The 22011-nt window shown below is 33.0% G+C and overlaps 1 protein-coding gene across 2 annotated transcripts; it reads right to left on the reverse strand.

The window, feature by feature from the left end:
• Positions 1–1325: 1325 nt before the first annotated feature.
• LOC120070673 (acyl carrier protein 2, mitochondrial) lies at positions 1326–7933 on the reverse strand. 2 transcript variants are annotated; one of them, XM_039022510.1, is made up of 3 exons: positions 7613–7933; positions 1746–1949; positions 1326–1639 (listed from the first exon to the last, which is right to left on the reverse strand). In XM_039022510.1, the coding sequence occupies exons 1-2, from the start codon at positions 7823–7825 to the stop codon at positions 1773–1775; spliced, it is 390 nt and encodes a 129-aa protein (XP_038878438.1). In that variant the 5' UTR covers positions 7826–7933; the 3' UTR covers positions 1326–1639; positions 1746–1772. The 2 variants fall into 2 exon arrangements, with proteins under 2 accessions (XP_038878438.1, XP_038878437.1); XM_039022509.1 differs by having other exon boundaries at positions 1384–1949; positions 7613–7930.
• Positions 7934–22011: the final 14078 nt, after the last annotated feature.

Here is a 22011-nt window from a genome sequence, read left to right on the forward strand (position 1 = left end):
TCGACAACATATCAGAGTGCATCTATATCAGATTTATCAGTATTATATCAATCAAGTGTATCTTTATCAAGAGGAAATATCTAGTACTACAATCGTTTCATACTACCTCCATTTATTATTTGTCACATGAGGATCTTTTAAGAATTAGGGATCCAAGTAATAAATATTTAATAATTAATAAATCATTTAACGACGTCAAATAACCAATGGAGTTAGTATGTACCACTATAGCACTAGAAATTTCCCCCGTTATCAAGTATATCAATAAAGTGTATCGATAGTATAAACGAGTTTAATACATCATTATCAAGTATCAATCAAGTATATCAAGTTTATCAACAGTATAAACAAGTACATAATTAACAAGTATATCAAATATATCAACTAAGTACATCATTATCAAATATATCAGTAGTGCATCAAATGTATGAAGTATATATCAAGAGTGAGGGTATTTGCAACATTTTACATTTTTTATGTGGACTAGGGTACATTTTGCCATTTTTATAAACATGTGAACTATATCTTTAATTAATGTATTTTATTTTGCACTTCTTGCAAGTGCCCCTAAAAGTAATAGTAATAAAAATTACTACAATAAACTTTTAAACCTATTTTAAAAATTCATGGACTATACAAAAGTACATCTTGAATATTCATGGATCAAATGTATCTATTTATAAAAAATTTGAGAACTACCAAAAGGAAAAAGTACATTTAAATGCACATCATCAACGACGAAGTTAGTAAAAGGAACTATGGAAATTTGTATTATTTCTAATTGGACTCTAATAAATGGTGAAATGAATATAACACATCGCATCCATCAATACATGCTAACCTTCAAAATTACAATCACTAATACAAACACAAACATAGCCACAAAATCAACTAGGCAGCATCTAAGCTTAGACAACAATAATGTTTAAACCATGAAAAAACCATAAATTGGTCTAACGGTAGCTAATAGAAGTCATAAGATTTAATAATAGAAGTCATAAGATTTAATAAAAGATTTAGAGATAATGTATTCAATCTATAGTGATCACTCAAATATTGGCACTCAAATGTGTTCAACCTAGAAGTTAATATCATGAGTTTCCTTAGTATCCAAATATTCTAAGACTAGACAAGTTGTCTCATGATATTAATTGAGGTGCATAGTGTGCACAAGTTAACCCAAATACTCGTAGATATAAAAAGAAAAAAAGAAACTATCTAACAAAAACAAATACTCAGACCATGAAAGTCCCTAAGATACACATCTTCGGGATAATAATATAAACTTAACCAATTGAACAAATTCGTCTCAACAGTTGCTCAAATTTAGGAATTTCTTTTTTTTTTTTTTTTCCTTTTTTGAGTTCAAAAGCAAGTGGAGGATTTTAATATATGACACTCTTGCTCGAAGACATGCCTTCAACCAACTAAGCAATGCTCAAGTTGGCAATTTAGAATACAATTTTATAAGATTCAGATAAAAAGTTTTAACTTCAACTTAAATAATACAAGTTCAACTAGTTCACAGGAACAGCTCATAAAATCATTATTGAAATATATGCTCAATCAATTCAGCAAAGCCAAAAGCAGTCTGCCTCAATTCATGCAGCTTGAAGCTGGCTCAGCCCAATATCATTCTCTTGAATAAGATTTAGGATAACAAACGGAAAACCAACAACAAAAATACAGTGAGACAGATAAGGGAAATCTAACGGTAGCTAATTTCTCATCGAAATAGGAGAAACCTGAGTGAAAGCATGTGTAGCTTTCGTCTATTTTGCTTGAGGGTGAGAGGCAATAAAATCAACAGCAAGATTGATAGCATTGATTCTGTCTGCTTCATTGTCAGGAATTTCAAACCGGAACTCTTCTTCAAGAGCCATCACAACTTCCACGGTATCTAAACTATCCAAGCCTAGATCATTTTGAAAATGGGCCGTTGGAGTAACCTGCAAGAGAAATTTATAATACCATTATCAACCAGTGAGAAAAAGAAAAGAACTGAATGCGGTGCTTAAAATTTCAAGGCGAATTTGAAATGCAATGGCAGTCTACCAGCCAATCGGGTATTTCATCTAGAGAAAGGAGTAATTAAGGTTCTGACTCTTTTTTAAGCAGGGATGAAAAAGAAAGTTCACATGACTTCATACATGTAAAAAAGAATAAAACGAAAAGGGGAAAATTTTTTTAGGAGAAGTAAGTACTGAGCTGTCACAATTGCATTAGTTCAATTTTAGGCCGTGATACCACGCACTAAATATTAGTTACCATTATGTCTCTGCTCCCTAATCCCTCGTCTTTTATTCTCCCTCTTGATTACTGATTAGACACACTATGACACATTGACACAGCTACAGTAGCCTGGTCAAGAATGAATACAAACTTTCTCCGCTTGCCAAATTGTGTATCATATCGTCTTTGATTCTATAGTTCCACTTCCATCAGTTAGTCCATAAGCAAAAAAGTTACTTTATCGTACCTAACATGTTGAAGCTTTAACATGCACAACTTAAATTTGCACACTAACAAAGTCAAAAGAAGTGAGGTTTGAAGTCTGTTAGACTATACGGGCAAAGGGATCCCAAACACAATTTTTGAGGATTTTATTCTTTTGGATAAGAAAATTTTTTAGGATTTATTGGGAGAAAAAAGATTGCCAATGCAGAGGGAGTACAACCTGCATCCGTTACTTTTAACCAATATGCTGAGAAGGAAACCAAATGGGAGAAGAAATCCAGAATTTTTTTCTACTTTTTTTTAGTAACATATGTGTAACCGTAACCAAATGAGGGAATGCACATTCGTACATTAGGAAAATAGGACTGAGAAATCCCGACACAACCAGAAAGCATTATAGTTTTTGAAGTAAGAGAATATACGTTTGTACATCAGAAAAATAGAACCAAGAAATCCAGAGAAAACCAGAAAGCCAAAGAGATTATCCAGAAAATAATCCCTCTTCAATTGACTAAAATAAGCACACGTGAGAGAGTATAAGGGATGAAAGTTACAGAGCAAAGAAAAACTTCTCCAAGGAGATGAAGGTAAAATAGGTAGAACGAGGATGAATTAGCTGGCTTCATTGAGTATGTTGATGGTGAAAGCAGCAAAAGAAATAAAGATAGTTCAGGTACTGCAAAACTCCCATTCATTCACTGGCGGGTGTTGGCTCACCAAGGAGTCGAGGACCATGAAGATTGAAGGGAAGACTCAACAGGAAAGATATCGTCTTAATAGGTAGTGAGGCCACTTACTATTATTGTCTAAGAAGCAAGGACACTTTAGTTTGGCTAGCGTATCCAAGTGTCCGACACGCCGACACTTATAAGACACGTATCGGACACTTGTTAGTGTAATAGATGTGTTAGACACTAGTTGTACAAAGTGAAAATAGGACCAACATTTAGTAGACATGCATAAAATAATTCTTACATCTAAATCAACACATATATGACAAAAATAAAAAAAAAATGAGAGCGGATACATCAAACTGACTTTTTAAGCATAAAAATGAATAAATTCATTAACTTTGAATTTCCTTCGTGTTTAAAAATGATATATAGTTTTAAAATGTATGTTTTAATAAATCAGTCCTTGCCATGTCCATGTCCTAAATTTTTAAAAAATGACGTGTCGTCGTGTTAGTGTCGTGTCATATCCGTGCTTCTTAGATTATTCTTCTGATTGATAGAAACAATGGCTTTCATTCAGAAAAAATGAAAGAATACAAGGGCATACAAACAACTATTTTTATCAGCATGACATTTGTTTATCAAGCCTCCATTTTATTTCGATGTAGCTTTTGGAGTGGCTGTTCTGTTTTTAATGGTTCTTTCTTCTTCCCTTTTTATCATGCGGCTACAGCTCTGCTGGGTTTCATGGAATATGTTCTTGATCCATTTATATGTGCTCTTTGGCATCTCCCATATGATGTGCTTTTCTTTGATAGTGATGCTGCTTGTCTTTGGTCCAGTCTCCTTGTATTGATTTTACACAATCTTTTTAGTGGATTGGCTTGCGTCTTTTTTATCAACTCCGCCCTTGTTTATCTTTGGATGTATCTTTCTTTGTTGGTTTCTCCTTATTGGGTTTCCTCATTGTATTCTTTAGATATTTCATTCATCAATGAAATTGTTTCTTATCCCAAAAAAAAAAAAATAATAATTAGAAAAAAAAAGAAAAAAAACACTAAGCCCACAAAAGGCCCCACTAAAGAAAGGGGTTCCTTTCCAACTAAGCAAAACTTTACCTAGGGTATTATTACAAAAGTCTTCGAAACCGAAACCCAAATAGAAAAATGAACCTTCACAAGGATCAAACATCACACTGGTCCCTCTCCAAACCTCTAAACGTTTTGTTGTACCTCTCCAGTCCCACAACAAAACACACATCCCCGCAAACCTCAAGTCACGACCTTTATCTCTGAAAGGAGGATGGGGGAGGAACTACCTGATCTTCGCTTTATTATCCCTCAGTCGCACTATCACAATATCAAGCTCCTAAAAGAAGCAATTCCACGCAGACCTTGCAAACAAAGAGCTCCAGAGAATGTGATCTAGGTCTTCTATAAGATACCCCGTACCTAGTTAGGGATATTAGTATGGTATTAGTAAGGGGTATAAGGGTAATGAGATAGATAGTTAGTGTATCTTGTTTTAAATAGAAGAGGGTGAGTGAGGGAAGGGGGCAATTGTTTAGTGGTTTAGGGCTTGGGTTAGCATACTAAAGAGAGGAGGTTCCAAGTGTCTTTATACTTGGTCTATATTGTAGTTCTTTGTCCTTATATTTCCATATATTTCAGATCTTAAGACTAGTTAGGGAGTATCCTAACATCTTCCTCCAACTTCCGGCAGAGAATAAAACAAAAGGGCCCATTAACAAAGGCATCTTCCTTGAAAGCCAATCAAAGTGTTCACTCGATCAAGTAAAACTTGCTAGGTAAAGAACTTGATTCTCTTTGGAATCTTACTACTCCACAACACATCAAAACTTGCCCAGTCACTTATTATTTCATTATCTATATATTAGGGGTGTTCAACAAACCCAGTAACCTAGACAACCCACCCAAAATATAAGGGTTGGGTTCGGTTAGAATTGAATTTGAGTTGGGTTGGGTTTCATTTTAGTAGGGGAAGAAACCATAGACTACAATAACGTCCAAGATTATGCAAAAGCTTAGTTTCCCAAACTCAATAAACATTCAAGTTGGAGCCCTGAGGGACAAGGAGTGCCATATTAGTTGAACTCCCTCAGAACCTTCTGGGATGCGTGCCCTAAAATCATGATCCCAAAAGAAACATGCAAGGTACTCTCCAAGGTGGCAATGGCGCACTTAAATATACAAATCAATATGAAAAATTATATAGGAAAAATAACACTTAGCCAAAGAATATTAAGTTAGACAATTTATTACATAAAAATGAAAATATAAAGTTACAAACTAAAAGAAAATTAAAGAAATAACCAAAAAAAGTTTTTTGGAAAAAACAGATTAGAACAATGAATGTTTAATTACAGTAAAACATTAGTAATCTTAACAAATGCCAACAGAATGAGTTTGGGTTACAGGCGGCAACTTATGGGGAGAAAAACATAATGAGGGTTCATTTTCGTCTATAGAAAGAGAAAAGGGGAAAACATCGATAGGAGGATCGACCTTTTCTGATTTATAATAGAGAGGTCAATTATTATAAAGAAGGTTTAAATACTACTTTGGTCCCTCTAGTTTTGATTTTGGTTCATTTTGGTCCATGTACTTTTAAAAGCTCTTTTTTTTTTAATATTTTTATTGTTTTTGTATCTGTGAGTGCCTCAGCCAGCTTACGCTCACTTCAACTAATCTCACGGGACAACCTACCTGACCCTACAACGTTTTGGTGCCAAGGAAACTCATAGGATATTAAATCCTAGAAAGGTAGCCACCAGATTGAACTCATGACCTTTTAGCCCTTTATAGAGGTCAAAATTGGTCTTTGTACTTTCAATTTTGGTTCATTTTAATCTTTGAACTTTCAAATAGTAATCATTTTGATCCCTTAAAAATGAATTAAAAATGAAAATGAAGGGACCAAATGGTCACTTGTTAAAAGTACAAGGATCAAAATAAAACAAAGTTGAAAGTACAATAACTAAAATGAACATTTTGAAAGTACGGGGACCAAAATGAACAAAAACAAAAAATACAGAGACCAAAGTAGTATTTAAACCTATAAAAAAATATGTAATAGAGGACCCAAAATATATATACTGAAAGTATCCTCCAAACTATTGATATATTGTTTGGCCCAAGAATGTAATTATGGAAGGATTTTTTGACTGGGACCTGGAAGTAGAAGATGTTTTTCAAAGGCTAAGCAATCTTCTTGGCATTATTACTTATCTGACTCTCCCTAACTTGGATTCACCATTTATACTAGGAGCTGATGCATCGCAAACAAGGAACGTGCGATGTGATGATCCAAGAACAGAGGCTCATTGCTTCGTTTGATAATTGTTTTGCCTCCTAGTTTCACTTTAAGCTCATATACAAACAATTGACAATAACTTATGGTCTTCCAACAGTGTAATCATACTTATTATGTTCTGACATGAGTTAATCATGAGAATATATTAATAAAAAGCTCGAAGTTTTCACTGGACGATATATAATTGCGCGTAAGTGTCAACAATGACAGTGAGTAACAAAGCTGCTCAAATATAATTTTCACATCCATAGTCTATTACAGATAGCTTAGAATCTTTCAGTAGACCCACCATTGCTTGTTCATATAGTCGTCGTGATTGAAAAATTATCCAAATTATGGACAGAGCACCTTGGAAGCTGCTTTTACAAGTATGACCTAAGTCTGTGACTAATAAATGAGGAGCTGAGGCTCTTCAAAATGTCCCTACATCTAGGGCTAAAAGAACATTGGCCAAATTAGGCTCCATTCTTGAGCCTCCTAGCACTACTCATGAGAAAACTTATAAGAAGTGTATGTTTACGAATGGAAAGGAATGTTCATCATAATATCGTATGAAAATAACCAAATACTGCGTAGTGTAAAGTCCTGATATTTACACCTCCATCTTTTTTATTTATTTATTTATTTATTTTAAATAGAACCTTTCATTAATGAAATGTTTAATTTATTTTGGAGGCACTGTGACAATATGCAACAATATCACATGCCCTTAGATATTGTTTATTTGTGAGAACGAGTGACTTTATTATCCATTATAAATTACAATACAAATTTTCTATGTCAGATCAAGAGGAGGTTTGGATCCCTCAATCCCAAATGTTGTTGAACTCTAAAACAATTTTTTTCAATCAACCTAAATGGATTCAACCAGACTTCTATTGAATTATGTATCCTATTTTCAATATTTCCTTAGTACATTAGAACATAGATATATAATACATTTCTAATTCGCCGAGTAAATTTCCAAATACAATGAAAACACAGAATATAACCACTATGCTCCTACATCTTGTTTCTAGATCGCCAGGCAATTCAACCCTAAATTTCAAAGCTATAAACTAAATGAAGCAAATTGCAAAAACAAAACGAAGCTCATAGAAACTCAATTAATTAACGTAATCCTAAAATGAATAGAACATTTATCTTACCTTGGAGGGATCCACCTTCTGAAATTTCTTGACAACGGAAATGACGCGGTCGGTGACTTCTGATTTGTCGAGAAAAGAACCTCTCACCTCCTCGGAAAAGAGACGGCATCGAATCGCATTGAAGGGATTGACGTAAAGAACGGGGCTGTTGGTATGGGGCAGGGCCTTGACATGAACCCTAAGATGCTTCAACAGAGAGTTTCTAGCCGCCATTGGAAGTGAAAAATGTACTTTCAAGTGTTCGAAGAAAATGGCTGCTCGTGAGGGAAGTTCTATGCGCTGTTCGACGCAGGCCAATGAAAGGGAAGAAACCTATTTGGGGGAGTTTTTAAAAACAAAATATCGGTTAAATTTTAGAAAATAGGAATTTTGAAGAGTAGCATTTGGCTTTGGACCTATTTTTAGAACTTCTCTTGAATTTTGAAGAGTAGCATTTGTACCTTAATTTTTGTCAAATATCTTAGACCAAGAGATCATCATATCACTTAACCACTAAGACATTAATTAAATTCAACATTAGATCAAGGTTTTTTTTATGAAAACTTGAATAATATATAGTGGTGGGTGGATCATATTCAAGTAATAATTTAAATGGTCTATAGTATTATGGATAAAGTTAGGTGTCTTATCCTAGTGATATTAGAGATATGGCTCACTTTGTAAATGTTACAAACAATTTGATCCAATCGTTCATGTAAAGACATGTGAGTGGGAGCATCTTAGACAAAGAGTTTGTATAAGATTGAACCTAAATGAATTAATATCTCTTTGTAACTCCGTTAATTTAAGAAATTAATCTTTCACAAAATGATCACAAATAACTCGATCTTAATCTTGGGTGAGTTATAAAAAGAGTCTTGGGATTGGTGTCTTAATTCTCTCGGAGTCTCGTAATTTGTAAACTGTACACATTGTTATGAATAAAATAAGAGTTATTTTATTTGGCATTTACTCATATCCAATAAACAAAGTTATTGTAGGTAAACTTAAGCATGTATATGAGATATACAAGTGGATCATGTCTTAAGTGATAAACTAAATAGGTATGTGGTATAAGGATTAATAAGGGATATTTGATCCTAGTGACACTATGGATACGACCTGCTTTGTAGAAGTTTACAAGTGTTGTGAACTACTATAGATGGTAGATCCTGACCATTCATGTGGAGACATGCGAGCGCGGGTGTCCTATATAAAGAGTTTGTATAAGACCGAACCACGAGATGATTCGTCTCTTTATATAACTTCGTTGATACTTGAGACTTACATCTCACCTAAATGATCATAGGTGACATGACTAAAATCCTGAGTATTTTGAGAACTTCTGCCTTTGAGGGCGGTCATTTGATTAGTATGGGTGAGAGTGGCTAGATTGCGAACTTAACATGCCTATCTTTTTGGGGATTTGTCTGATTTAGGAGTTGGGAACTCAGTTACACAAGATGAAATTTACTCATTCCCCGAAGCAGGGGTAAGTAGATAGATTTTCCTTAAGGGTTGATTTCGGATCTTGAATATAGTGGCCACAACTTCTCTTTGGAAGAGAGGACTCAATCATAGTAGGACTATAACTTATGTTCATTAGAGGAATCAGTGCTACTTAAGGAGTTAGATGTAACTACAGGGGCATAACGGTTATTGGCACAACTGTACTCACGAGCGATCTGTGAAGGGTTATCGCATTGTTGATTGGTTGATATGGATACAAAATATATCTGTAGTAAGGAGAGTGCAGCTGTCAGTCTTTAGTGGAGTGTCTGACAGTTAACGGATGGTGGATTCCATGACTAAAGAGTTTAGTCAGTTATTCACATACCGTTGGAGCTTCAAGCTAAAGGTCCATAAGGTCTCCTTGGTAGCTCAATGGATTCAAATTGAGAATCAGTTCTTGGTGTTGATTTGAAATGTTCAAATTGACAAAAGGAAATTCGATTATATATGATATGATTGGTGTGATGTATGAGATACATCAAGTGGAGGATTAATGTAAATATGATTTACATTAAGTACCATAAAATAGAAAAAGAACTATGGTTTATATGTTTCATGAGATGAAATATTAAAACTATAGGTTATAAATATAAAATGGTAAGTTGGTTATCATATATATTTATAATAATATTAATTATTGAATAATTATCTATTTTTCTCTAATAACCAATTGAGTGGGAGGTTATTGGTGGTTTCATGGTAACCGTGACATAAAAGGAAAAATGTTTTCCTATTCAAAATTAAATTATATAATAAAAAAGAGGTTTATTGTATTTGAATAAGATTCAAATAATAATATGAATTAGATTCATATTAAAACTATAGATTAAAAGTTAATATGAATGAGATTCATATTAAAAATTATAGGTTATAGAAGAGATATATCTTTGAACAAGATTCAAATATTTAATTAAATATTAGATATTTAATATGTATAAATTAATTAATTAAATTAAGTTAGTTATTAATTATTGTAATTAATAATTAAATTGGTTTATTTTAATTGATGGGTGAAATGGGTGGTTTTCAATTCTACTTCACTTTAAAAACAAGGTGGGAAAGTATTCTTCTGATATATGGTTTTTGCAGAAGAAAATTTACTCGCCCCTCTCAAATCTCTCTCCCAAGTTTTTGCAGAGAAATGGTTTATCTATTAAAAAAAAAAATCTCCTATAACAAAATTGATTCCTCGTCTCTTTCAAAAAGAGGTTCCCATAAACTAGTCCTTGCTAGAGAATAGCAGGAAAGACATTTTGGAGGCGTCTATGTACATGGGAGATCGACTGCAAAGAAGAATGAATACCTAGAAAAGATTTGAAGAAGTGTTCTTCAAAGGTAGGTTTTTTCTTCTCCTGAAATTCCATGCTTAACCTGTGAAGTTCCAATATTGTGAATGTTTTATGTACTTTTTTTGTGTTGTTAATTATAATCAAAATCAAAACAATAGGCGTTCAATCACTTCTGCTAGGGATTCGATCCCTTCGGTGTTTTCTTCGGAATTCACCGGATTTATGGGTACACCTCACTACGATAGGGCGGGTCCAATTATTTACTTGTATAATCATGCATGATAAGTACAATATGCATGTCCCACTAGTATGAATACATTTATTGGATATACATACACAGGCTGACCTCGAGAGTGCGATTACTTGGTATTTTTGTACTCGCCCTTTCATGATACTAGTTAAAAGGCATGTGCGATGCACGTGGTAGAATTTGAATTATTTAAGTTATTCATGGTAGAATTTGAATATTGAATGAATATATAAATCATTTAACTTGAATAATAAACATTTGACATAAATTTGATAATGAAAAAAATCAATCCTAAAATTATATATATTCTGTTTTAGGTTAATTTACTATGAAAATAAAATAAATTGAATATGGTTGAAAATATTTGAAATATAAATTTTTAAGATGAAATATGAATGGTTATCTAAAAAATGGTGAAATATTAATAGTGAGTGAATGTACATTTTAAGGGAAAATTATAAATATACTTGACCTTAAATTTTAAAATAATGGAAGTGATAGAAAAAATTGATGAATATAATTAAAATAAATGAAATAAAAGATATACTAAAATTTATAAAGAGGAAGAATAATAAAGTATTAAAAATTATACTATATGTTCTTAAAATTAAAAGAACAAAAAAAATTATTTAGATACAAAATATTGTTTGTCTAAAAAAAAGATACAAAATCTTGTGTCTTCTAATATATATACATTTAAAAAAAAATTGAACATTCATGAAATCAAGAGGAAGCACGACAAATAGTTCTTGAATTATATTTACATGTATTTTCAAATAGGTTATAATAGGTTATGATAAATCATTATTTATTCTTAACATAAAAAATAAATTGATTACATACGTAAACTTGTAATAAAAGAAAAGATTTGTTTAGATATAAAATCTTGTTTTCAAGATTTGAACGTTTAAAATGTAAAAATAACAAACATAATAAACATATTCAACCAAATCTTTTCTAATTTAAATACAATACTATAAATAAAAATTCCTTGATTATAAGTTGTTCGGTCAAATCTTAAGAAATTTACATTGTGCTTAAAGAAATGCACATATAGTTGTTTCAACTTTTTAACTTGTTTTTAAAGATCCGAACATTCACAAAATGTAAAATTAATAAACATATTAAAGTGAAATTAAAAAGAAAACTTTTACAATGAATATATCGTTGTAACGACCCGACCATTCGAGCATTCTGACAGGAACCGTTACTCGTGACTACACATTTTTATTTAAACATTTTGACCAATAAAGTATAAATTTAGTGAAACAGAGCTAACTATTTCAAATAAAAAAATTTAAATTAATAAAGAAATCAAATAAACAAAATATTTAATCGGGGTCCCCCTAAAAATATAAATTTAAAACTGGAAAACATTGAAGAATTTGAAAGTTTTACATAAAAAGTTCTAGAATTTCAAATACCAAGACTCGTTTCAAACATGAAAGACATGAAAACATGAGCAGAAGTTTCTGTCTGGTCCCAATGGTACGGTTATGAATTATTCTTGTCATTCGTCGGTCCATCCTTGCCTTTACCTGAAAAACATATCATAAGAAAAGGTAAGTATGAAATACTCAATAAGTGACCCACTATTGGACCCTCTACGTAATATGTTAAACATTTTATCTAGGCAATGGTATAAACTCATATCATATCTGTTACAGTGCACTTGAAGGTCACATATTAGTCATAAACGTGATCCCGAGGGAATGTGCATTAGTCATAGGTGTATATCCGAAGGTACACATATCAGTCGTAGATGTGTCCCGAGGAAGCACATATCAGTCATAAGCGCATACCCAAAGGTGCACAAATCAGTCATAAGTATATACCCGAAGGTACACAAATCAGTCGTAGGTGTGTCCCGATAGAGCACACAATCATCGTAGATATGTATCCCGAAGGTACATGATCAGTCAAGATGTGTATAAGAGACAGCATTAACCACGCATCATATCCCAAAGGTGCACAAATCAGTCATAAGTATATACCCGAAGGTACACAAATCAGTCGTAGGTGTGTCCCGATAGAGCACACAATCATATGTGTATACCCGAAGGTACACAAACAGTAATAAATGTGTACCATAAATAGTTACAGGTGTGTATCTTGAAGGAATACACAATCAATTGTAAGGTACACACTGCTCAAATAAAAAGGTTAACATGCATCATATATACGTAGCATGCATTAGTCCACATTTAAAACTTTTATCATAAACATAGTTGATTAACTTAGAAAAAAATTACCAGAATGCCCTCAATCATCGTTACATAACACCACAGTCAAACCAGTCCATATCATTAAATCAAACAGTCCAATCATTGTTACTTAACCCATGAAAAATTACCAAAAATACCTCAGTCAACATATCATACAATATCAGTCAAGATAGTCTCTTACATTATATATAACGGTCTAAACATCATCATGTGGTTGGGGTAACTGGTTCGAAGGCAAGCCAGTAGTAGGATACTTACCTTGAAATTAAGTCCAAATAATTAGTAATTCAACTTCGCAAAACCTTGAATTCTGAATAATCCAAAAACATAAATCGAAACTAAATCCAATGTTTAGGTCACAATTCTAATTACAACTTATCCTGAATGTCTCCAAACAAATTACCCAACACGTGGTTTGATCCACATATCAATTCGAAGCTTCAAAATCAACAAGATCCAAGTTATCACCAAAATCAACCTTTAACTCTAATGGACAATAGCTTTAGATCTTCTAATCCAACCTCCAAAAAACTAATTAAAACAAAAGTTAAGTTGACACTTAGTGGGTATCCAAAAATTCTCAACAAAGACCCCAAACCTTAAAAAAAAGGACGCCGAACAATTTTAATCTTGTTGGAAAGATCCTTGAGAGTGTAAAACTCAATTTCAACATCAAAAGAATATGAGTAAACCAAAACTGAAACCAAAATTTGATGGTTATTCAAGATCTTCCAAGAAGACCCCTATAAAACACCAAATAACTTACTCAAAATATCAATTCCAGTGACAATAACACTAGCGACAGTGATGGCAGCGGCAACCATAGATTGGCGGTGGGCGTTGTTGTCGGACGACATAAATTGTTTAGGCTAGTGACTGGTAGTGATGGTCTTGCATGAGAAGGGTTTGCGAGAGTGAGAGAGAAGGGGGTTTCCAGTTTTACAGATTCTATTCAACAGCGATTACGGACAAACTAGAGCTCTAAACAACAATCCAACTGTTCAAAACAAGATTCTATATGTCTTAAATAGACTAACCAAATTTCAGTATGATCCAATGGTTCAAACTCTGGCAATCGACAATTTTGTGGAAGATGACGTTGAAAATTGAACTGTTGTCTTTCCTTTTTCTGAATGGATGAATTGTTGTCTTTCCCTCCGATTTTCTGCGTCTTTTCACTCTCCTTTAATTTCAAATATCCCAATTATTTCATTTTTTTCAAATTTTAAAAAGATAAATCAAATATTTTATCACAATATCTACACAATCTCCAAAAATCCTAGAAATTAATAAATTAATTAACTTCTCAAATTACCTTAATTTAGGTTCCAAAAACCAAAATTAAAAGGCATAAAATCCATCAATTTGATATAAATTAATTCTTTCCAAATATTTAAATCAATTAAAACCACATAAAAATTAATTATCTACTCAATTGTTTTAAGTTGGCTCCAAAATCCAAAAAAACAAAACAAAATAAAACAAAAGTAAATTAAAGCCCAACAATTTAAGATAATTAATCCCAATTTATCCGGAACTCGGGATGTTCCATTCTTCCCACCTTTAGAACTTTTGCCCTTGAATGTTTAAATCTTGAAAAATCTTTTGATACTTAGGGATTGCTTCATCAATCTAAGTGAATAAGTACTTCAAACTTTAGTTGCCCATAAAGATCTATACCTTCTCTCTATTTAAATAACATATTCAAGCAAAGATAATTCAAGTCAAACCCAATCACTCGTAAACATCCAATTCATAACTTAGAATGTCAAACCAGACTCAGTCTTTGATATCAAAATATGAATTTCCTTTATCTTCTCAATATAATAAAACATTTTTTAAATACTAGTATTTTCTTCACACTTATCTTTGTCGAGGCCAACCAATTTTAAGGTGCGCTTTCCATTTCCCAAGTGAAATATAATCTATATACCAAGCAAGTCATGTGATTATCTATAATAATCTACAATTCAATTTCAAACTTTAAACTTTGGAAGAGGGTATCCTCCACAAGTTAACATTGCTCTTAAACTCCAAATGTTTATCTTCCATCTTAGTATAACTAATTAAACTTGAGTCCTTTCATCACAATAAAGACATAGAAAAAACACAAGCGCCTTTGAAGTATCTTGAATTCAATCCTTTAGAATTCCTTAACCTCTCAAATCCATTTTTTTCCATCCATCAACAACCTGAGTTTCATGCTTGACATGTGTTTTACATTGGTACGACTTCCTTTATGCACCCATACTCCCATTATTCACAATAAAATCACAATGCAAACTCATAGTATATTTTATATTGGACAATCTTTGTTACTAAGAACTCCACTTTCGATTTATGTCTCCTTAACTTTTTTTTCCACTTCAAATCTTAGGTACTTTTCAAATTATAACTTTCGTTTTCAATCACATAAACTAAACTAGGTAATTTTATGAAGATATTATTCACCTTAAGTTCACTTACTTTCCAACTTGAACCTTTCCAACCCTTTAGGTACGACTTCCTTTATGCACCCATACACCCATTATTCACAATAAAATCACAATGCAAACTCATAGTATATTTTATATTGGACAATCTTTGTTACTAAGAGCTCCACTTTCGATTTATGTCTCCTTAACTTTTTTTCCACTTCAAATCTTAGGTACTTTTCAAGTTATAACTTTCGTTTTTAATCACATCAACTAAATTAGGTACTTTTATGAAGATATTCTTCACCTTAGAACCTTTACAACCCTTTAGGGCATAGTACATGAAAAAAAAAACCCCAAGGTACCCTATTTAGTCCATCCATCTTAAACATCACAAGAGTAATGATAACCTATCAAGTTAAGAGCCAACAACCCTAACTAGTAATTCTTCTTCTTTTTAGACATGTTACATGAAGAACCAAAACACAACATCTTACTTAATCTACCAACCTCCAATACCAAAAAAAAAAAAAAAAAAAAAAACAATGATCATGGCCTATTAATCCTTTCAAATTTTCTCTTGAAATATTTTGAATTTAATATCTAGTAGCCTTTAATAGAGCTATAGTATTTTTTTTCCTCTCTTTTTTTTATTTATAAAGCTACTATAACCTTATACTTGAGTGCGGGCCTTGTGGGGGGGGGGGGGGGGATTTACACGTTTTACCACCACTCCTATTACCTAATGCCAAAACATATCACCGTTCTTTAGTGAATTCTCAATTGGATTACTTTATTCTCTGGCTTAGATTGATACATCCTTTACTATCTACAATGCCATATCATAACACCACATAGTTCATCAGGTTTAAAGATCTTTAAACTGTCCATTCCTTCTTAATAGTCCTTTCATAAGATAAGATGATGTTAAGTAACTTTTAACATCCATCGATTTCTTTTAAGTCATAACTGAATAATCATCTCATGCTATCTTCCATAAAGACATTGCCAAGCAGTAAAACATAACTTGTGAGATTAAACTAAACAAATATTTTTATGTAAAATTATTCATAATATTTTTACTGCTTGCACATACTTGGCAATGACGAAGAATCCATTGATGAGCCATAGGGATATTCTAGATTTACGATGTAAGTCAATCTACAGAACCTAAAATTAAGGCTCTGATACCAACTATGACAACCCGACCATTCGAGTACTCTGACTGATGAAGTTGACATTCAACCAATGGAAGTAATTAGGATCTTAAACACTCTAATTACATTAATTTTGGCAAAGAAACATGCATATTCATAACAACAACAATAAAAGGATTTCAGTGAACAACCTTTGATGAAACCTCCAATTGATGCAATCTACCCGTGAATTCTATTCAACAACTTTTTGTAGACCACCACGAGGATTTCTCTACTAATCCCAGGCTTTAGATTGGGAGGTGAAACCCAAATTGAGAGAGATTAGGTGTGAGTTTTGAGAATTGGAGTGAAGCAAAAATTTTCAGAATTTATCCTCTTCAAAAATAGATTGCATGAATGATTTTTTCTAGAAAAATCCTTATTTATCCAAATATATCATGCAACTATGTTAAAGAGGGAGATTGACATTCAATCTTCCACTCAATTGGGTGGGTTATGTGTAGGATCAAAATGAAAAAGTGGGAAAACCACACTTTTCATTTTAAAATTATTTTCTTTTTAATTCAATTTTTTTATTTTCAATTAAAAATCATATTAGATTAAAATAACAAATTTTAAATTTGAAAATTCAAATTCAAAAAATTATTTAAAATACTTTATTTTAAATAAATATTAATTAATTAAATAATTTAATATCAAATATTAAATTAATTAAAAACCTAATCCAAAACATGAATCCTAATTTTTTAAATCTCATTTAAATGTTTTCAACTCTCCGACACGTTTAATTCGTTAATTAAACCTTTCATTATATTGAATATAATAATTCAAACCCTAAGCTGAATTTGAACATTTCAAATTCACTCAACACGCTATTTTAAGTTTTAAATCCTTTTTACGAGCTAGTAGAGGGACCTAATGGACCTACAGATCATGAGCTCCAACGATTTGAGATTAATTGGCTACCACTTTAAACCGAATTAATCAGTATTCGTTAACTATCGAGACACTCTACTATTGCTCAGTAGTTGCACTCTCCTCACTGTAGATATATTTCTGTCCACTTGTTTTAATCATAATCAGTAAGTCAATCCTTGATAACTTGTAGAAATACAAGTTATTTATGCCACATTATCTAGATATTGCGGCCAAAAGTTAGCAAATATGCGCCGATTGTATGAAAATTAGCCTAGTATTACAATAATTATAAATGATCGCAATTACACCCACTGACACCATAAAGATGGAAGACAAGCCGAATTTTACTCTGTTTTGCAGGAGACCAAGTCACCGCTTGCACTAAAGGCTCATGAGAAACTAATCAACGCATCTCTGTCACAATGCGCCTGTCAATCAATAATGAAGAGACGATTACCGCAATGACGGCACAATGCGACAGTCGATCCAGAGCTGTGTTTTAACCGAATGCGGTAATAAAAACAACACCGCATGTGAACTCATGATCGGAAGATGCAGCTGAGCAACGCAAAATCGGAGGATTGAGACACGTGTACAACTAACGGTTGTGTAGAATTGACGATCTGATTGTGTAACAGAAGGAATAATATCCCTCAATCTTCGAAATTACCATAACGATCAAGTGGGTACCACAAGGCCAGAGTCAAAGATCGAAAAAATAAGCTACTGGATAAGGGGTAAGTGCTGCAAAATTGTTGAGAGAAAAGGCTGAGTGAGTGCTTAAGAGACGAAATCCGGGAAGAAGACGAAATAAGGCCGAGAGGTGAATCTCAGATCTAATCTGCCAAACACCCGATTGAAAGCTCTGTGCAAAGATCCCTGCTACCGTTGGAGCAAGCGGGAAGCTCTTCCTGCCATTAAAACCATCCTATCCGGCAAACGAATCTTCATCAAATCAGTGTCAAGACATTGGCACTTGTTTGTTTCTGTCTATCTCTTTCATCGTTGTACTTCACTGTTCTTTATCTCTTCATTCACACATCATGTATCAAACGCTTAATAGAGATATTAAATGTTTCGATAGCTTTCATTTACCATTTTCTGTCTATTTTCGTTCACCCATCAATTACTTTCTTCATGATGTTTTCTTAATTCCCTGATAAGCAATATGAATTAACCAAGTACTTAATTTATGTTAAAGATATAAAATGCGTTTAGCTAAGGCATGCTAGACGGCATCTTCACCTGTGAGTGCAGAAGTGAAGATGCCATTCTAATCTATCGAGAGAGGGTTAGAAGAATGCGTTAACTAAAGCAAGTAGTACTTCTAGACATGGAAGCAACCTTGCGTTCATTACGTTAGTCTCTGTTTCACCATAGACATGTAGGAGCACGGCTGATCACCGAGAGGTGTACACCAAGAGAAGAGCGGAACAATATTTGTAGCTTCAATGCGATTAAGAACTTGCGTTATATTATTTTTCTTTCTCTTCTATTCTATTCATAAGACTTGTTGCCGCATCCCACGTCTTTGCACAACTTTCACAGCCAACCTTGACCCCAGCATCTTGTACATGAAGCCTGTATCTTGTATCCTCTAGCTTAGGTTTACTGTATTTTTATTTTATTATCGCATATTTACTGCTTTACTTTATTTTATTACAATTTATATACCTATACACACACACATTTAAAGATTGAAAACCTGGTCGCATATATCATGAACATACTACAATAACCTAAATCAGTCCCTGTATTCGACCTCAGATCACACCGAGAAACTTGCGATGGAATTACACTTGGTTCCATTGTAAGGAAACTTGTGACAACGCATGGCATACTACATGAACATCCATAATTAACGCATATTCAGGAGTAATATCGCATCATCATGAGCATAGAACATCATACATCCTGACCTATCCAAAAGTGAGTCAACAATCCTTCACAAGTTGTTTGTATTTATAGCTAGGTCAAAATTACCGTTTTACCCCTGTAATACATCTTACTCCTTAAGTCTCCACTGATCATCTAATGAATAATTGGTTTATGGTCTTACCAATAAATCGAATCACTCTCAGCCATAAGAGGGCGGGGCCCTTTTGTTCAAGACCAGGAGCCAGTCCTTAAGGGAACAACCTATATGCTAACCCTAAAATGAGTAGGAGTGAATTCATCTTGCACAACTATGTTCCCAACTATCTATCTGATCTTACCCCTAAAATGGGATACTTATTGAACAGCGATATTGAGCCACTCTCACCATGCATATTAAAGGAAAAACCCCAATAAATAGGAGTTCATAGTTAGCTCAGGATTGAGATCATCTCAGGTCATTAAATTGAAATAGTCAATCTTAACAGTAAACGGTTGTTATAAAGAAAAAGTGACTATTTCGTGATCCAGTCTTATACAAACATCTTTTGCATAGGATGCCCCCACTCGCATGTCTCCACATGAACGAATTTGGGATCACATTGTTTGTATCAATATACAAACCAGGCGACAACCATAGTGTCCCCAGGATAAAGTACCCAACCATATTCACATACGTATAGATTGTTTTGGCTATATACTCAAGCTTGATTCTTTTTATGTTTCTACATAAAGTTTAAATATTCATGTTATAGCCATGAGTTTGTTAGTTTATTGGATTTAGGAATCCATAAATGCAATTTATACATTCAATAATAACTTTATTGAAATAATCTCAACAACATCTTTATTGTAAATAAGAATATATTTAAAGTTTACAAACTGTGAGTTTTAGGACATATAACCCAATATTGACAAGGGTCATTACTCATGACTACACATTTTCATTCAAACATTTTGACCAATAAAGTATAAATTTAGTGAAATAGAGCTGACTATTTCAAACCAAAATTTTAAATTAATAAATAAATCAAATAAACAAAATATTTAATCGGGGTCCCCTTAAAAACATAAATTTAAAACTGGAAAACATTTAAGAATTTGAAAGTTTAACATAAAAAGTTGTAGAATTTCAGATACCAAGATGAAGGAATTCTAAATATAGAGGACCTGTGAAGGGAAGCAGATTGTTCCAAACTCCATTGTGAACAAACATAAACATTTACAATCATACAGGAACGATTATGCATTAATGATAAATTACAACATGCTTCATAAATAAATACAAGGGATCGACTGACAATACCTTTGAAGAACTCTTTCTTCACGTATTTCCCTTGATCGTTCAATAATACGTCGAACAGCACAAACGCAACGAGCAACTGGAACTTCCTCGATCACCAGCGAATAAAACTCGAACCTCGAACAGAACAAGACACTACCACAAGATTACCTTGGTATTCTCGGTGTGAGAATCTAAGAGTTATGGGCTCTGTATGATTTTGGATAGAGGGAAAAAGGAATGGAAGAGGAGGAGATGATCGAGTATTGAACAGAAAGATCATGTAGCAAATGGAAGTCCATCGCATAGACTTAACGCTCAATCGTGTAGTAAACGAGTACTATCATTTAGTAAAACTCGACACGATCATTTAGTCTCTCGATTAGTTATTTGATATCTTGTGTGTTTCGTTGTCTTAAGAATTTTTGAAATCAATTTTCTTTTTATCTCACAGTCAACCATAAAACCATCTGAAACTACCCAATAAGGTAGTTATTGGAGAAAAAGAAAATTAATTATCTCATAATTAATAAATTATAAATAAATATAATAACTAACTTATCATATTATATTTATAACCTATAGTTTTAATATTGCATCATATGCAACATATAAACCATTGTTCTTTTCCTATTTTATGGAATTTAATATAAATCATATTTATATTAATTCCTCCAATCAAATAATAATGTATCAAATATGTCATATCAATTATATCATATATAATTAAATTAATTTAATTATATCGTATATAATCAAATTCCCTCTTGTTAATTTGAACATTTCAAACTAACCCAAAAACTTATTCTCAACTTGAATCCATTGAGCTACCAAGGGGACCTTATGGACCTGTAGCTTGAAGCTCTAACGGTATGTGAATAATTGACTAAGCTCTTTAATCACGATATCCACCATCTGTTAACTATCGGGCATTCCACTAAAGACCGACAGCTGCATTCTTCGCACTACAAATATATTTATGTGTCCATTGGATATAACCAATTAACAATACGACGATCCTTCAAAAATTGCTCGTAAGTACAGCTGGGCCAATTTACCATTTTTCCCTTGTAGTTACATCTAACTCCTTAAGTACCACCGATTCCTCTAATGAATAATAGATCATAGTCCTACTATGACTAAATCCTTCTCGGGCCAAGAGAATGTGTGGCGTTACATTGTTCAAGCCCCGAAATCAATCCTTAAGGGAGAAATTTATCTACTTACCCCTACTTCGGGGAAGGAGTGAATTCCATCTTGTGTAGCTGAGTTCCCAACTCCCCAATTAGACGAATTCCCAAAATGATAGACTTGTTGAGTCGGCGATCTGCCCACTCTCACCCATACAAATCAAAGGATTGCTCTCAGAGGCAAGAGTTCACAATTCACTCAGGATTAAGGTCATGTTACCTATGGTTATCCTAGTGAAATGAAAGTCTCAATTATGAATGACGTTATATAACGAGACTAAACATTTTGTGGTCCAGTCTTATACAAA

Source organism: Benincasa hispida, chromosome 2 (assembly GCF_009727055.1).
Source record: "Benincasa hispida cultivar B227 chromosome 2, ASM972705v1, whole genome shotgun sequence".
NCBI lineage: Eukaryota > Viridiplantae > Streptophyta > Magnoliopsida > Cucurbitales > Cucurbitaceae > Benincasa > Benincasa hispida.

Coding starts and splice junctions, on each gene's coding strand:
- LOC120070673 (XM_039022510.1), bottom strand. CDS start 7,825: ATGGCGGCTAGAAACTCTCTGTTGAAGCATCTTAGGGTTCATGTCAAG. Junction 1,950..7,612: donor AGAAGGTGGATCCCTCCAAG/GTAAGATAAATG, acceptor TTTCTCTTGCAG/GTTACTCCAACGGCCCATTT.